An 18,634-nucleotide genomic window follows, 5' to 3' on the forward strand; every position below is an offset into this window, starting at 1 on the left:
ATGTAAAAGAAACCTATTTTAAAAATAACAATATGACTAGGATAAAAATCAGTTTATTATAAGTTCAATGCCAAATATTTTTTTTTTAAAAAACCAACCTGTCAGGTAAGCCTTATAGCAGCTCACTGAGGTCTTTAGTGACAGCATAACACCCACCTGAGCAAATGCAACTATGACATACCTGCATTTCAATTGACTGATATAAGTAGGCAAGTGTCTGTGTTATGATGTCATGATGTATGTGATGTCATTTGCCCCCCTTTCTCACCCACGGATGCCAGTTACTGACCACTTGGTATTAAAAATAATTCCAAGCTTAAAAAAGGGGAAAGATTGGTTTCAACCAAAGAGAAAACAAGCAGTTAATACTTCCTATTTATATCACAGAACATGTACTCATTTAACATAAATACTACATAGTAGAGTTGCATATTTGTGATTAAATGTTATGGTTGGATTGAACATTCTTCTTTTATTATCAGCTTTTTCTATGCTTTAAATTCCATTCATTGGTATTCAAGGAAGTTGTGGCTACTGTGTCAAGACTTCTTTGTGCAGTGTTAAAATATATGACATACAGTTAGCAACTTAAGAATAATGTTTTGCTCAGAAACTAATTACTTGACTAATACATGTAGTCAAGATATCCTAGTGATTCCTGATGAGGAAGCTGTATTTAATAGTGTTGAAAAGCAGATCAAAATACAATTTCTGCATTTCTCACCTCTGTTCAATGTGTGATTATTGTTGAGTTATTCAGGATGAAATATTTGTGTGTTCTGGTACATCATAATATTAAGATATCAATTTCTCATTTCTAAATAAGAATATAGCTTGTTCAGTAGTTAGTGTTTTCTATAAAGATGTAAGCAAATGGAACTTCAGCTATTCATCCAGTGCTAGCAGCAACTGTGGCAAAATAGTTGTGAAATAAACCCATATCTGAAAAAAGAAAAGAAAAGTACTTTTATATAAAGTTAATCAAAATCCAAAATTCCAATCTGAAACATTTTCTGGTCTTATACTTGTAGGTTCAAACCAACTTCATTTCATTTCCATTTAACTATAACTGAATTACATATGGTACTATTAATAAAATTACTTTCTAGATGTAATAATTATTTTTAGGAAAGTTTGACTGGGTATTCCACAATGTTTTATTGCTTTTGTCCAACACTGTTTCCCACATGCCAATAAATATTATTCTTATTGATGTATCAAAATTTAGTCTTGATTATATTGTTCAAACTTTAAAAATAGCTTAGATTTAATTTAGTCCCATTAAATAATGTGGCTCAAATATTTGAGCACATTGAGATTCATATGCTAACTAAAATCATAGATATTTGCATTTTCTGATTTACAATTTTCCATAAAATCCATATTTCTGCCTTCCATCGCACTTAAAAATACATGATAATAATTTGTAGCAATCCATGTGATTTGCTTCCAATATTGGAGAGATATATACAGCTGTAAGGCCTTTGATGTGGGCACAATATCTGCTATATTTGTTCTTATTATACAATGAAAGAACTAATCTAAATAGATCTAAAAAGAGTACTGCATCTATGTATGAAATTAACCTCTCAAAATCTTTCTCATTATAGCTGACATCAAAAAAAATCCAAAAGTATTCATAATTTATGTAACCCAGTGTCTTTCTTCAATGCTGCTTTAGCAAATGACAATTGCAGGTATTTGGGAGTCTAGTGATTAGGCCTCAGCTTCTTGCATAAACTTTATTTGGTCTATGTTCAATGCAAATTTATTTCTGATATTATTGTGTAGTAACTGGGTGGGGGATGGAGTAAGGGAATTTTTTTTCTTTGAAAACATTTTGCTTCATATCCAAGAAGCTTCTTCAGTTCAGTTGCCTTTTGAACAGCACCTTTGGGTCAAATTCCAATTCTTCAACCTCATTGATTTAGGGACTGCCTCATGATTATACAATTTAAAACCACCAGATGGCAACAGAGAGAAAGGAAAACATCTCTACCTCTTTACTGCCACCAGGTGGTTAGTTGGTTGATAGGCTGACCATTCAATAGGTAATTTTGGAGAAATTGTGTGGAAATACTCAAGAACACTCCATAGTGGAACATTACTTTCACATACACCAAAATGTATTTTTTTCAATTCTGGTTGATGTGACAATTTCATCTGTCACAAATTCAGGTGCCTTGCAACCAAGAAAGATGCTTTGTTACCATCCAATAGATTCTGAGATCTTGTAGGGAAAGGGGAGCAATTAGAAAAAAAATTGCTTTACAAGACTTTACAAGCACCATCTTCATATATGTACTCTACAATGGTTGGTAGAGGCTTTTCCCACTCTTTCCATTCTTTGTGCTCTTTCAAATTTAATTCAGGGAAAACGGTAAATAACTACCCTTATTAGGTCTTGTGGAATTGCCATATAGACATGGCCAAGATGTGCATTATGGCTACACTGTTATTTCTGCCAACAATTTCCTCCCTGGTTTCAAATTAGGGAGAGAGCATGGCAAAGTAGCTGTGTGGATGAGCCCACAGGCAGGTAATACACAGCTGAGTACAAGGAGCTTGTGTCATTGGCTTAACAAAAGAATTCACATGCTACCCATTCTTACTAAAGAACTTTCTTTGTACAGATAGATATTGATAGGGTAAGGAGGAATGGCAGCCAAGCCCGTAATCTGTAGCTGCTATTTTTTCTGTCTCTGAATCTATTTTTAATCAGTCACTCTTAATATAGTAATATAGTAAATACTTTTCAACTTAAGCAGGGCACTACCATTAGCATTTGTTTAGCTATGATATTGTCCAGTTGCAAATGCAATTAATTAAAAATAATAATATTAGCATCAGCTAATGGCATCACATCCAGCAGAATTTTAAAAATATTATTACTTTAGAATATTACTGGCCTCACTGTTTTTTTTCTGGTAATTGTCCTAAGGCCATGTTCTCATCTGTACTCAAAAATATGCCCTAGCATTATGTTTGTTCTACCTTCATCTTGTCCTTGATCCATGACTGAAACAGGCTTAAGTCATTCTTAGCTATGCTGGCATTAAAGTTGTATTTCCATTGAAAAGCAGTATCAAAAATATCAAATCTCTGGGTTTTGCACCCATTATTTTGCAGGAAAAGATGGGTTACGGGTGATGACTAAATGGAGAGACAATAAAGACTCAATAGGGCTGAAGAATTTCATACCATAGCTTTCTACTGATTTAAGGATGGGTGGATAACATTCTAATTTATTGATGGGAAAAGCCCTAAGAATGTGGATTGTCTCCATAAATCTTAATATTTTTTAATGTTCAATTTAGCTACATGGATTGGATATAGCATATGTTTCTCTTACCACACTATTATTTTCTCTTCATGGCTTTTAGCATTTATTTATACTACCATAAATAGATTGGTTACAGCAGCATGCATGTACAAAATAAACAATAAAATTATTTTCTAACTCTATTATCCCCGCCAGTGAAACAGAGTTAGCAAAATAAATTTCTCCTTCAAATCTACTTTGGAATGTGTAGAGACTCTATTGGGATGAATCTGGACAGGAAGATGGAAGAACTAAAGAGCATATTCTGTTGTGCAAGTAAAACTCTATTCTCACAATTTTGGATAATGCCCTCAGTGACTTTATAGCATATTAATTCTATTTACAAAGCCAGGATTAAAGAAAAAAGAAAACAATGTAATGCTCTTTTCAAATTCAGAGTTACTGAAATAAATTGAAGAAAGATGTATTATATTTATTTATTTAATCAGTAAAGGCTCCCAGCAACTTGCCAATTTTTGTGCTGAGGGGGAAAATAATTATGTGAATTAATACTCATGCCAAAATGTGGGAAATTCATTTTGGACATGAAGTTCACTTGTAAGGTTTCTTTGCATCAAGGAATTTTATGTGCATCTATCTACAGTATCTGTGTCATTGGGGCCCTTCAATAGACTTTTGAGGAACATATGATTGCCATGTCTTCCAGTGGTAAAACACGCCATGACGTAGTGTGATCTGAAAATTCTCTGATACAGCTTACAAGCATAATCACCCCTCCTCCCTCTCCTCCCTCTCCTACCCATTGATAAATTGAAATTCAGGAGAAGTTTAATGCAAGGCTTAGAGAACTAATGGGATATAACATGATAAATTATGACTGTGAAATTTGATGCCCTCCAGATGTTTTAGACCATAAGTCTAATAATTCCTAGCTAAAGGGACAATGAACAGGGATCATGTAGTTGGAGACATCATACTGACAACAACAAAGGTATATGTTGTTAATACTATTTTCCCACACTTGTCACATATGGCTATTAAAACTGGACCACTGGACATGCTGAATGAAATAAAAATGAAGTTTTTGAATTGTGTTGCTAAAGAAAGCTGGGCATCCTTTGGACTATAAAGAGAAGAAATAATTTAATAGTGATAAAGAAAAAACAGACTAGTCACTAGAAGCATTAGTTATGAACCTAAACCTTGAATACTTTGAACATACAATTCCAGGTAAGAATCATTGAAAAAGACACTGTTAATTGGAAGAATCAAAAGCAATCAAAAAAGAAACTGACAGAACAAAAGCTAATAAATACTATCACTGATGTCAGAATCATGGATATACTTTATGCTCAAAAAAACAATCACTGACAAAGTATTCCATTGAACTAATGTTCATCTAGTCAACTAAAAGTTGGGAGTTGCCAAACTTTGGAATATTTTTTTTATTTTAAATTTAATCTATCATGCCATCCATAAGCATTTTTATTTTTTTTCTTTTGCTCCTTTGTCTTAAAGCCATACTTATTTTCTACTTATGAAAAAAGAACTCAAGAATATCACCTTTGGAGGGAAGTATCAGTTTTACTTTTTGTTACATCACAAGTCCTACTGCAATGCACACATATATTCTTGGCTTCAGAGCTGTGTGTGAGGCAACTAGTGACTGGAGAAGCAACATCTAGTAAAGCAATGCAGCAGTTTTACTTCCACTGTTAGAGATGGGAGGGTACTTGCAAAAATATCTGCAGGGGAGATTATTTTTTTTTTACAAAAAGTCAAGATGATATGCAGGATGAGATGATGCTTCAGTAGTGAAGTCATAGTCACAATTTTGACTGCCACTTCCCCTCCTCCTCCTAGTAGAACATCCTGAATTACAGAGATTCACTAAGTAGTTTCAAAGGGATATTAGCAGTGCTTTTGATTAGCTCCAGAATTTTGTCCCACAATCAATAAAATAGTTATATGGTTTGGGAGGCACATAAGTATGGATAAATATTCTATGAATATTCCTAAGCAGTCTTTATTTTATTTATTATTTTACTTTATTTGTTAAATTTATTGGCCAGACATCTTACTGCAGGGTAACTCTTAATAATGATTATGGTTTAGCACTCTAAAGTGGGCTTCAGCAGATCTCCAGGATGTAAACTTTCTTGGATAGGTTCCAAAAATGGACCTGTTTTGTCAGCCTCGTTTTTGTGGTTTCTAGAACTTTCTAAGATTTCAGCACTGAAATTTGGCAGAAATTATGTGCCTTTTATGTATATTTTGTTATATGTATGTATGTGGAAGTATGTATGTCCTCACTCGGAGTTATACTGTGGTAAGATGGCCAGTCAATAAATTTGATAAATAAATAAATGTAAAACTAATCTTAAACTAATCTTAAGAAACTGAGTATTCTAAAACATTCCTTACATGTTTTATTTTTTCAGTGAAAAAAACCATGTACCATTTAACTTAAGTTACAATTTGATGAAAAACACAACTTTTAAAATGCTAAATTTCATTAGACAGATAGCCTATTTGAATTTTTAATTGTTGTTGTGATTATCCAAAGCTATAACTTGCACAGTTCTGTTGAAAAATCTAGCACTAATGTATAAAATCTAGAGGCAAGGCTGTAACTGAAGATAGCAATTGGTATTTTCTAGTTTCCCAAGAATGTAGTGTGGATAGAGCTTTCATTGTCAAAAGGGTTAAGTAATTCAGTTCTCTATAAACAGAATGCTGATTTAATACAAAATATCAGTCAGTCTAAACCTCTCCGTTTAGTATGAAAGCAATTGCATCTACCCTATGTGTGTCTAGCAGGCAAAATAGCAAAGCTTACTTGAGTTTCAATCCTGGATGTTATCATAAAAAACCCTTATAAAATCTTCTTCTGCCTCACCATAACTGACATGTTCAGGATCATATCATTAGCAATTTACTTTAATAGAATTCAAATATCCTACATATATGAATCTCTCTCTCTCACACACACACACACACACACACACACCACAGGCAGAATTATTGTTTTAAACAATTTTAGGAATTCTTTTCTCTCTCCAGGAGTATGAAAATGATAGCTCTTCCTTCCTATATATTTACTAATACTTTAAGGACACTTTACTTATGTTAAAATGAATACCACTCAGGACAATGTAAAAAAAGAAGGAATTCCAATATTGTATTAAATAAATACAATAAATCTAAACAACTCTAAATGCAGCATTCAATTAAGAGAAGGCTGAAGCAAGTTTCATATAACCTAAACATATCAGAGAGAGGATATGTTTCACATCAGAACGTAAGACTGGAACAGCCAGCCTCAGAATGTTTAGTGAAGTATCTAAAGAAGCCTTCTTGGGAGCAGCTTTTCAGGCATGGTTATGATGCTTCCACATCTGGGCTTCAAAACTCCAGAATTGCTGTTATGTGGCAGTAGAAGATGAAGAAAACAGTAACCCTTGCCTTTCATGATTATTACCAGTATTTTATTTGGATTTTAAGGAAAACAAAGAATGAAGGTGTTCAGGTTAACAGTAGGTGTTTAATTGTCCCTTGTACTGTGTACTGTTCTCCTTCCTGAGTTGAACTGCACAGCAGATTACCTCTGTAGAGGTTCCAAAAGCTGGTAAATAGCAGAGGCAGAATAGAAAATAACAAACCTGTTATTTTTCTTTTAATTGCTCTTTTCCCTTATACACTACAATCATGAAAAGAAATAGCAGAATGTAATTTCATATTTCCACTCATCCAATAAGGAGGGGAAAAGGGGCCCCTGATTTCTTACAACAGATAAGTATAATATCTACATTAAACTACAGAAGCCACGTTTTTGTTTGAAAACTGTGCTGCTCCTTTGAACTCCATGAATATCTCCTTTGAAAAATGCCCTATAGTTAAATTTGCTTACAGCTACCTCAGCTGGAACCCCCCAAACTCTTTTCAACCCTGAACACCTGGATGCTGAAAGAGAGTTTGAATATATGCTGGGATTAAAAAAAATGTTACACTTATTTTTCTGGCTCCTTGAGTTGCCCTGTTCAATCACATAGCAGCAGTTCTGAGTTCAAGAAAACTGAATCCCCAAGAGAAACTACCAACACCTGGCCTCAGTAGTTTCTTTTCTAATTCCTATCCAAATTTCCTTCAACTCAGCCTAACTCTCTTACCAGCAGGATAATCTCAGAAGCATTTTCCCCACTCTTGACGTCCCAAGTCATGACTTCTTATGAACAAACTTAACTGACTTTCTTGCTCAGTATCAAAGTCTCAGTAATCTATTATCTTTAAAAAAATCATAGAAATATACAATTCACAATCAGATTAAACATATAAATAAAAACAAGAACAACAGCTGTTGAACTCAATAGAAATAGTGCCCCCTTTAGATTTTTTTTTGGGCGGGGATGTAGCCTGCCCCTATCAAGCACAGCCAGGCAGCTCTTAAAAGGTTAGTACATGTTAAACCCCAAACACAAACACACAATTCAACAACCTTGTTGTCTTGAAAAGTCCATTTCTTCTCTTCATTTTTTGGGTCAATTTCTCTTGCATCTCCCAATTTAAGTGTGCTACTCACTGGTTATTCCACTCATGATCCACTCCTTCCCCACCGATCACACACTCCCTCTTTTGGCCTCAGTCATCTCTCTAGATAGCATTGGAGTCATTTCCTTCATGGGCAAGGCAGGCAGACATGCCAGTAGAGCATAAAGCCGGGAAAAGCCTTGTACAGTCTCCCTTCACTGCTTGCTCGTGAGTCATCTTCCTGTCACTCCAACAGGAATGCTTTATCTCTTATTTCCCTTTTGTCATTTAAAATTAGTCAGGGCTAGAATGGTTGGGCCTCTTGTCTGAAGGTATCACAGTTGTTATCCAGACTTGGAATTAGCTCTTGTTCTTCCCTTTCATTGCATTTTTTATAAACATTGTATTTGCTATTCTGTTTGGTCTTATTGTATACCTCCTAGAGTCAGTTAGAGATGGGTGGTACCTAAATTTTAAAAGTTAAATTAATTAAATTAAATTGTCTGACTCCTTTATTCTCCCATCTCACCTTAAAACTTTGATTTTTTTTATTTCTTCAGGTGGTGTCCATGTTTGCTTAATGATTACCATACAAAAGTTATAAAATCAGATGTGATCACAGGGTGATTGTTTAGTGACTTGCATGACTTACTGTCATAATTCTGGGTTTAATTGTGGTCATACATTGAGGACCACTGGTAGTTTCATAGCAGCCAAGTTATTTCTGTGCTTTTTATGGCAAACCTCTATATATGTGTACCAGTTTCATTCATTTCGGCAATTCTACTATAACTTGAAAAATATGACACCTTTTGCCTTTACATGAAATTTTCTGAATAAATTTGGACCCAAATTATATATTAATTTTCAAACACAGATATGTGGGGGCTTTCTTCTTAATTAAAATTGGCATATGGACCATTTTTACTTGAGGTCTACTTTAATAGCAGTAAATAGCAGTAAACTCTGTTCCTTTACCTTCACTACAGTTGCAGCCCACATTGCCCCTGCGCCTAACCTTCCTAGACATACTGAACAATGTACACAGTAAAACCTTTTTTTTTTTTAAGAAAAAAGAAAGATGTGGAAAAATTTATCTGGAATAAAAATGAGGAGGACAAGGTTGGATGCTACCATTCTTTAAACTAGAACCCCAGTTCCAGTCTGGATGGGATTGTGTTTCATAATCTGAAACAAAAAGTTTTTTCAGGATTACCTGCAATAATAGCTTCTTTGTGTTCTTATAAGCTCCTGACTGTGTCACTTGGTGTTCTGTTAGTCTATTTTTCAGTTGCCTCCCATTTTTCCAAGTATCAGGAGTTTTGCATTTTATTGCAAAATGCAATATTGAAGCTTTAGTTTCATTATTAGGGTTTTCAGACAGCAGTCTAGCTTTACTTCATTTAATATTGAATTATACAATTAAAAAAAGATATTGCAAGAAAATAATATGAACTCAATACTGGTTTTGTATAGTTGGAAGAAAGGCAAATATGGTCTGTACATGAATGTAGAAAATATGTATTTAGGATAGTACAAAATAATGCAAAATTGAAGTTTTGCAAACATGTTAGTGCAAGGGTAGCTATTGACTTATTTATGTTTATTCTTGACTCAACAGATTCTTGTTGTAATTTGGCAGGAATCTTCTTGGATAGGTTTCTATATCTAAAAAAATAAAATAAAACCATGGAGACTGTGATGCATGGCTATTGACTAGGGTGGGTTACTCATGGAGTTTATGCGGTAGCATATGGAAAGAATATTGCCCTTGACTGTGAAATGTCAAAGTATTAACACAACATTGTACATTTTTCTCAGTCAAAGAGATTGCCAACTCTCTCTTTCATTGCCAATAGGACACTAAATATCCTACAAAGAGGCACATGTGTGTCATATACACACTTGAACCAACCATGCTAAAAGTTTTCAGAAATGTGCAGAAACATTGCTGACTTATGTCATTAATATTTCATAGTTTTTGACCATGGTTGCTGTGTGCAGAATTCCTGTAGTCCTTTGTTTGTTTGTTTCATTTATATACTGCTGTAAGCTATGCAGTTTAAACATACAACAATGTATGAAGAGCATACCATAGCAATGAAAATAAAATATTAAAGCAAGAATAATAAACAATACAGAAATAGCAAATAGAGAGCAGCAACTCCTCAATTCCCCAATGCCTTTCAAAACAGCTCCAATTTATCTGTTTCCGGAATACTGCTCATAAGATTGCTATTGGGTTTGGATGCAACTGAGAAACATTACCTGAGGGATTTTTCATTATTCACTTCAAAAAAATGGAAAACTGAAGATTTTGATAGGGTGACTATTTTTGGAGCAAAGGACCATAATATCTCCAGTTTGGTTTGGGTTTGAGATGTAAAGATCTGTATCACCAACATACTAATAATATTGTTGTGTCTTGTTTCAGCGTAGGAGTGTAGAAATGTACAGATTTTTTTTCAGATGTACAGTCCCTGTGATATCTTATTGGGATACCCCAACTAATTTAAGAGCATTTTATTGGACATCCCATGTTTACCAGCTTTAGCCCTCAAATCAGCTTCTTGCTCCAGGCACATCTTTGTTAGAATCAGCTCAAGGAATACTAAATTTTGGAAGCAAACCACCATAGATATTTCTTCAGGAAGAATGATCCCAAGACAAGCCAAACTAACATTATCCCTAAGCGGAAAGGAAAGGATGCTTGAGCAGGCCAGTTCATCCCAGAAAATCAGGAGCCTTCTTCCTCTCCCTTTTTAGGATATCTGTCTTTTTAAAGCTTCCTTTTGGATCAAGGCCCCAATTTCCCTTCTCATTAGCTTGTGAACACATTTTTTCAAATAAGAGATGCTCCCTTGTCCTTCTTTTTGCTTCCCTTCTGTTCTTCCTAATATTACTATTCCTACAGAGCTTATATTTATATCCCAGTCTCCCTAGAAGAAAAGGGAGCATTTTTCGTTTCTTTTTTCTTTTGTGTAATTAAAGTCTTCATATATTCATTTTCAAAAGGAATATAAGTCTTCTAGCATGATATGAAGGGAGAATGTTTATTTTAATCAGTTATCTTTTATATTAAGCATTGGGGTACAATAAACTAACCTTTATGCTACTGACTGTATTGCATTTTCTTTGTGTGGCATAAAATGACATTGTACACCAGGTGAGAAAATGCCAGGTGCTATCACAGTGTATTTCAAACCATTCTATCTTCAACATGCTATAAAGCATTTAACATAATGCTTAAATGGCAAGCTGAGGGGAGTTAAAGAAAGAAAGGACCTTTTCAAAGAATGGAGAGGTACAGATTTGGATAGACCTGAAGGTCATTTCCTACAATCTTTCTTAGAAGGAGACATGTGACATCTAAAGAAAGCTTACTTATTAAGCCATGCTGCTTGTTGCATAGTAGAGAAAACTCCATGAACTGGAAATGTGTTTCAGACAGCAGTCAAGTTTTCTTTCTTTCTTTCTTTCTTTCTTTCTTTCTTTCTTTCTTTCTTTCTTTCTTTCTTTCTTTCTTTCTTTCTTTCTTTCTTTCTCTTTCTTTCTTTCTTTCTTTCTTTCTTTCATCAAATTCTGCATCAAGATTCTCTATTTTCCATTTCACGAAATCCAAACCTGTGGGAGTTCAATGCATACTAACTGCCCACCACTCTACTTATTTGATTAGTTTGGCCATAAAATAAGTCTTGGCTGAATCCAGTACTTGAACATCTTATTTTAGACTCACATAAGAGAGTCTGTCTTTTTCATATACTTTGCATAGGAGAAAATGTCTATGGAGATTCTGAGTAATCCGGGTCATGGTTGTCTCAAGGTACTTTTTCAAAAGGCAACTAGAACTATGTTTTTTTTTCTTTGAGGAAGAAAATGTTTCACTTCTTATCCAAGAAGCTTCATCAGCTCTAACTCTCATCAAACAGTACTGATGAAGCTTCTTGGATGAGAAGTGAAACATCTTTCTCAAGGAAAAAACATAGTCCAGTTGCTTCATGGTAATAAAAGACCAATTCCTGCTACAAAATGAATAGACTTCTTGATTTTGAATTAACCTTTCCATTTACTTTCAAATTTATGCTGATTTTGCACTCATTCATCACATGTGTCTAAGTGAAAACAATGACATGCCCTATTAATCTCAAGTTCTGCCATAAAGTTGACCATGCTTGAAAAATCTTTTTATTTAACTGTCTGTGGATATAGTAAAACGTATTTAGATATTAACTTAGCCCGTCAACATAGATTATGAGTGAAATGATTTGGAAATATTTGAAAAACAAAATGTACAATTAGGTGATTCTACATATAAAATTACATTCTCTTCCTTAAAAATACGCTATTTAGGCACATATTTATAATGTTCCCTGTGCCTTATTGAGGGAAAAAATGCAATGATTCAGATAACAACATTTTTGTAAGGTTTTTATGTTCTCCAGTCCTTAAGATGAAGTTTAAATCATTAGATGGGTGTGTGAGAGAGTAGGATGCCACTAGGAGGAAAAATTGACATGAGTCAGACTTGATTTTAAGTGCATGTACTCTTTCCATTGCTTGTTCAGTGTAGAACAAAATACTGGACTAGATAGATGTATGAATGATACCATACGATTATTTTTATGTTCATACAGTATGAGCAGAAAATATCATTTTTGACTAAACATTGCCACATTTAAGCAATCAATGAACTTGATGAGTTATTTCCACCATGTTTTATTAAATATATATTTCAGCATACAAGATAGTTCTGGAGAAATTACACAAAGGATCAATCATCAAAACAGGACAGGCATTTTCCAGCAAGTATTTTGAAAATACATAATGTTTTCATTAATGTTCTGATTGATGTGCATTGTCCTTGCCTTACAGTATCCACCAAGCCAAGGCCTCACAGTGATGAATACACCAAGAAGGTTCCTCCCCCAAAGCCAAAGCGGAATCCAAACACTCAACTAAGTGCATCTTTTGATGAAACCTATATCAAAAAGCATGGCTCCATAAAGTCTGTGCTAAGTAGAGATTCTTCTTTGACCCAAGTCAGCAGTCCTGCTCCAGATGCAGAGGAAGAAGAGCCAGTTTATATCGAAATGGTTGGAAATATATTAAGAGACTTCAAAAAAGATGAGGAAGATCAAAATGAGGCGGTGTATGAAGAAATGAAATATCCCATCTTTGAGGATGGAGGCCAAGATTCAAAGTGTCCATGTGAGTTTGACCATCACAGCTGTTCCTCTCAGTGTGCTACTCCCACAGTGCCTGACCTTGATTTCACCAAGCCCTCAGTGCCACCCACTCCCAAAGGTGTGATTTGTGATATCCCACCACCATTCCCAAATTTGCTTCCTCACAGACCACCACTCTTGGTATTCCCACCTGCACCAGTGCAATGTTCCCCAAATTCTGACGAATCTCCTTTAACACCTTTAGAAGTCACAAAGCTTCCCGTATTAGAAAATGTGTGTTACATTAAACAGCAAACTGGAGTGTCTCCATCATCATTGCCACCTCATACTCCAAGTCATCAAAAACTAGAGAAAGACCAGACAGCTTCCCATGGAACTAGTACTCCAGGGCACTCCTCTTCACCTCCTCATCCTTCTACCCTATACAGAACACAGTCTCCCCATGGCTATTCCAAAAGCCACTCGGCCTCTCCCTCTCCTGTGAGTATGGGTCGGTCACTTACTCCTTTAAGTCTCAAAAGACCTCCTCCTTATGATTCTGTACATTCAGGAAGTCTCTCAAGAAGTTCTCCATCAGTGCCTCATTCTACTGCCAGAAACATATTGCAAGAAGGAGGGAAAATGGTAAATGCCTCTGTCAACACCTACGGGTCATCATCACAGAGTACTTCACGTTCTAGAACACCCACTAGTCCTCTGGAGGAATTAACCAGCCTTTTTACCTCAGGACGAAGTTTACTGAGGAAATCTTCCAGTGGAAGAAAATCTAAAGAGCCTGCAGAAAGTAAGTGTTACTTATGATTCTTTTCCAATAATTGTTTTTTTTTTCAAACATCCAACAGTGAAACTTGTATCTTACATACATACTGACATCCCTCCCTAATGTGAACTAAATTTCTAATAGTCCAAAAGTGAAGTTTCATAGATTTAAAATATTCATGATATACTATTAAACTTAGTTTGCAAAAATGTTTATAGAGTATTAGGGGGAAATTGTTTAAAGTAAATGTTCACAAGGCAATGGATATATATGCTTTTTTCATTTTTTTTAAAAATATAATTGATAATAAACCAGAATGGACATAGATTGTGGTAGAAATTAAAACTGACAGAAATTCAGCAATTTGTTAACCTTTACTGAATTTCAGTAGCAATGAAATAATTTGGCTCACATTGAAATGAAAAAGTTTCATTTATTTGATATAATATCAAAAGGCAAATTAAAAAACCATGTATTTCAAGAATTTTCTATGAATTCATAAACATGTTTTCTGCATATTGATACAATATATTATTTGCAAACAACTGTAGATTAGTTTCATCTACAAAACACACAATCTTTGGTACAAATTATGCCCACCATCTATGCAAATCCTACAAATACATCTGGAAAAGAATGAGGAAAAAATAAAATATTTGGAAGAAATTAAAAAATGTTTCTAAACCAAGAGAGATGCACGTGAACACACACACATTTACAGACATACACGATTCACCTAGTATGGACGGGGATTTTGAAAGCAAAGGGTGGGTGGAATTTATCTATGCAAGTGATCTTGATCAGAACCTGGCTCCTGTGGATTTATACTGACATCCAAAGCAAATCAGAGAAAGCAACAGGACCCTACACATAAGCAAACGGGTTGCTTTATTTTTTTTTAAAGGATTGCCAGATCTGTTTTGAAATATTAAGCAGGTACTGAGTTACCATTACTCAACTGTCATCTTTCTTTGTTTTCTTCTTGTGGTTTTAAAATGCTTAAATATAATTTTAAACTTTGACTTTAATGAAACCATGAAACGAAACCATTGCATCTCAAAATGCTTTTAATGAAATAAATAAGTAAATAAATTTAAGGACTGGCATCTTTAAATGGCTTGAGGCTTAAGTGCTTCTTTAGGTTTGGAGGTCTTTGTCCTTAAAATCAGATTAGATTGGGGTGGGGGGCAGAGTTAATTTGAAAGAAAGCAAGAACAGACAAAGAAAAACAGCAAATGTAAAAAGCATCTCGGTGTTTTGCATTACATTATTTCTGATTATCTTTTCCATGTCAGAGACAGTTTTGGTAAAGATTCTTGGAAAAATGAATAAAGTGCAGATAGGAATTGAATACTAACTCTTTAATAGTATTACAAAGTAAGTATGTCTGATATACTATTCCCTGGAGGTGCTATAAAACCATTTATGAATGACTTTGACCTATCTTGAAGTCAGTAGAGCTGAGATATACTTTTAAGAGTTTATTTTCTAATTCTGTAATTTAAATAGCAATCAGCAATAAAATATGTCTTTTGGACAGAAAAAAAATAGCACAGAAAATACGCTGAGCCCAATAAACTGTGCATTTTTGGTGTTCTTTGTAGAATAGCAGCCAAAATTTAGATGATTTATATGTTATAAAGCCACATTTTTCTCTTTTATAAATTTCTCACTCCTTTTCTTTACACTTCTGTAAATGTAGAAAGTTGCCTTATTATTCCATATGGGATTGTTTAGTGATCTAGCCTAATACTGTTGTTTGAATGCCATCAAACAGAGGCTTATTATGTCCCACCAACTACTGATTTTCTTTTTAAGTAGTGATGCAGAAATTGAAACATGCAGCTTTGGTATATAAAATATAAAACTTTCTACTAAGTCGTAGATTAATTCCATCATTTATTGTTCCTATCACAAAATCAAACTGCATCCAATGTTGGTCACCACAATTTAAAAAAGATGTTGAGACTCTAAAAAGCAGAGAAGAGCAACAAAGATGATCAGGGGACTGGAGGCCAAAATATATAAAGAACAGTTGTTGGAATTGGGTATCTCTAGTTTAATGAAGAGAAGGACGAGGGGTGACATGATAGCAGTGTTCCAATATCTCAGGGGCTGCCACAAAGAAGAGGGAGTCAAGCTATTCTCCAACGCACCTGAGGGCAGGGCAAGAAGCAATGGATGGAAACTAATCAAGGAGAGAAGCAACCTAGAACTAAGGAGAAATTTCCTAACAAATACAACAAGTTATTAGTGGAACAACTTGCCTCCAGAGGTTGTGAGTGCTCCAACACTGGAGGTTTTTAAGAAGAGATTGGACAACCATTTGTCTGAAATGGTACAGGGTTTCCTGCCTGAGCAGGGGGTTGGACTAAAAGACCTTTAAGGTCCCTTCCAATTCTGTTATTCTGTTAAGACCCAGTCAACCATAGGATGGGCAGGAATATTGGCTATTATATTAATATAGTTTTTGGAATAGTGCTGTGGGAATTAGTGATTTTATACAAGTGTATGAGAGAGAGACAAACTGAAAGAATGAGTCACTGAAAAAAATTCACTGAAAAATATTTCATCTTTGTACAGTAACTTGGCAGCTTGCAGTCAATCATGTAAAAAAAATCACACTTTATTTGTGTGTATGTGTGTGTTTCGAGATTAAAGTGTACAATAATTAGTAGAAAACAACGCCAGATTTGTGATTTTGTGGGATGCAATCAAATCTGGATTTAGAATAATGAATAATAACAAAGCAATTTCTGTATTTGTATATGTATGTGTCTGTGTGTAAAAGTGAGTGAGAGAGAAAAAAAGGAGCATATCACAATATTTAGAAATGATGAAGTACATATGACATAAAATATTACTGAAAATAAATGTTATTTAATAGGAAAACACAAATTCATTGCTAATAAAATATGTTCTAACTAGACAATATCCAACATATTGTTTTTAAACTAATTTTAAGCAAACACATACCTTTTAAAACTCTCCAAATAAACAGAGATTTAATTTAAATATGAGTCTTTCCTTTGTCCTCTATTCATTTTTTTAAAAATCATCAGTCTCCATATACATTTTTAAAGACAAAAAAGAACTCCATTCACTCAAACAGTAAAGTATAATTTTTGCCATTATATACTTACTTTTCCTGCAAAACAAGTTTTAAGAATGCCTCTTTCATAGCAAATAAAGAATCCTAGGGACCTGAGTACAAGATTTAACCTATCTAATGTGAAATTGCATGAGCAAAGTTCCAATTTTATATACTGGGCTTATGAAAGTGTATGGGCAAAGACCCAGTTTTATATACCATGCTTATAGTCTGGAATGATTCACCCAATCCATTTGCTATTAAGAACATTCAGGGATGAAAGCTGGTCATAGGGTAGCTAAAACATGCTGAAGCAGAGTAACTTCTGGTGTTGAATCTGGTAGTGTAATTGGTTAAGCTGGATTCTGAACTTGGATGATTGTAGCTCATAGGTATAAGCCATGTACAGTATATAGGTTATAAATACATTGCTCAAGCAGAGATAAAAATGATTAGATTCTCCATCAAAAACCATCCTACAAGATACTTTCTGGTGAACCTGACTATGTGAACACAGGAGACCCTAAGTTACTTTTGACTGGTATTCATTTGTTAATTCCTTGCATCATGTAGTATCTCTCACAAGCCAGGAACCAAGATTTTCTTCTTTAAACTGTTGTCCCAGAAACAAAAGCTTTATTTTTCTGTGCAGAAAAAAGGACATGGGGGAAATCACTCCCACTAAGCCTGTGCAAAGACCACTCCTGTAGCAATACAGTTTTTATAGGTACTTCTCCATAAACCAACCTTAAGATAACCTATCTTAGGTCTCCTATGATCTTATCAATGTTTATTAATATTGGTTAGCTTATGTTTGCAATGTCTAGCAACCATTAGCACATTTGCCCCTAATTTCCAGTAATTTCCAGTAACAAATAGTACACTATGCCATAATTAGTATACAATTAGCCTCCCCCTCAAGTTCCTCTTTCCCCAAGCCATTGCCTTTGACATATCTTTAAAACACACAGAGAGATATTCAGACACAGAGAACAGAGACACAGAGACAGAGACAGAGACACACACATATATATTGAACCTCATGTTCATGCAGTCGCCTTCTTCCATGACTACATTAAGAGCAAGATGTTCTGAGGTCTTTACTAGCTAAGCTGTTTCCATTACTTCTTATGCACTAGCAACTGATTGGAAAATGTCTGCAAATAATAATTCCCTATAGAGATTAGGTTTTTAGGGGAGGGGTCTTATGGTTTTTCCTTCAGAACTCTAGCCTGAATATTTTAGCTTTTGCATAATCTGTTTGCTAATTTTTGTCATTTTAGTGGATAGGAGTAGCTACATATATAAATGAAATTTATCACTTTCAATCTTCCTTTTATATCACTGAAAACATACTTTGTGTAACAAATATACATTGTATCAATGATGGTGTAATATTAGATGGGGAAGAAATGGAGGTAGTGACAGATTTTATCTTCCTGGGCTCCAAGATCACCACAGATGGGGACTGCAGCCAAGAAATTAAAAGACACTTGCTCCCGGGAAGGAAAGCTATGGCAAATCTAGACAGCATATTAAAAAGCAGAGACATCACCCCTGCCAATAAAAGTACGTATAGTCAAGGCCATGGTTTTCCCAGCTGAAATGTATGGCTGTGAAAGTTGGACCATAAGAAAGGCTGAGTGCAAAAGAATTGAGCCTTTGAACTATGGTGCTGGAGAAGACTCCTGCGAGTCCCCTGGACTGCAAGGCGATCAAACCAGTCAGTCTTAGAGGAGATCAACCCTGACTGCTCTTTAGAAGGCCAGATCCTGAAGTTGAAACTC

At 34.7% G+C, this 18,634-nt stretch overlaps 1 protein-coding gene across 1 annotated transcript in view; it reads left to right on the top strand.

Annotated features, from left to right (window-relative positions):
• Positions 1–18,634, top strand: part of NYAP2 (neuronal tyrosine-phosphorylated phosphoinositide-3-kinase adaptor 2) — a 99,180-nt gene that overhangs the window by 64,589 nt on the left and 15,957 nt on the right. Inside the window, exon 3 of the mRNA XM_029283981.1 lies at positions 12,683–13,780. Within this exon, the coding sequence (XP_029139814.1) occupies positions 12,683–13,780 (1,098 nt within the window). The remainder of the gene's footprint in view (positions 1–12,682; positions 13,781–18,634) is intronic.

This window comes from Protobothrops mucrosquamatus, unplaced genomic scaffold (assembly GCF_001527695.2).
Source record: "Protobothrops mucrosquamatus isolate PMUCROS unplaced genomic scaffold, P.Mucros_1.0 scaffold306, whole genome shotgun sequence".
Lineage (NCBI taxonomy): Eukaryota > Metazoa > Chordata > Lepidosauria > Squamata > Viperidae > Protobothrops > Protobothrops mucrosquamatus.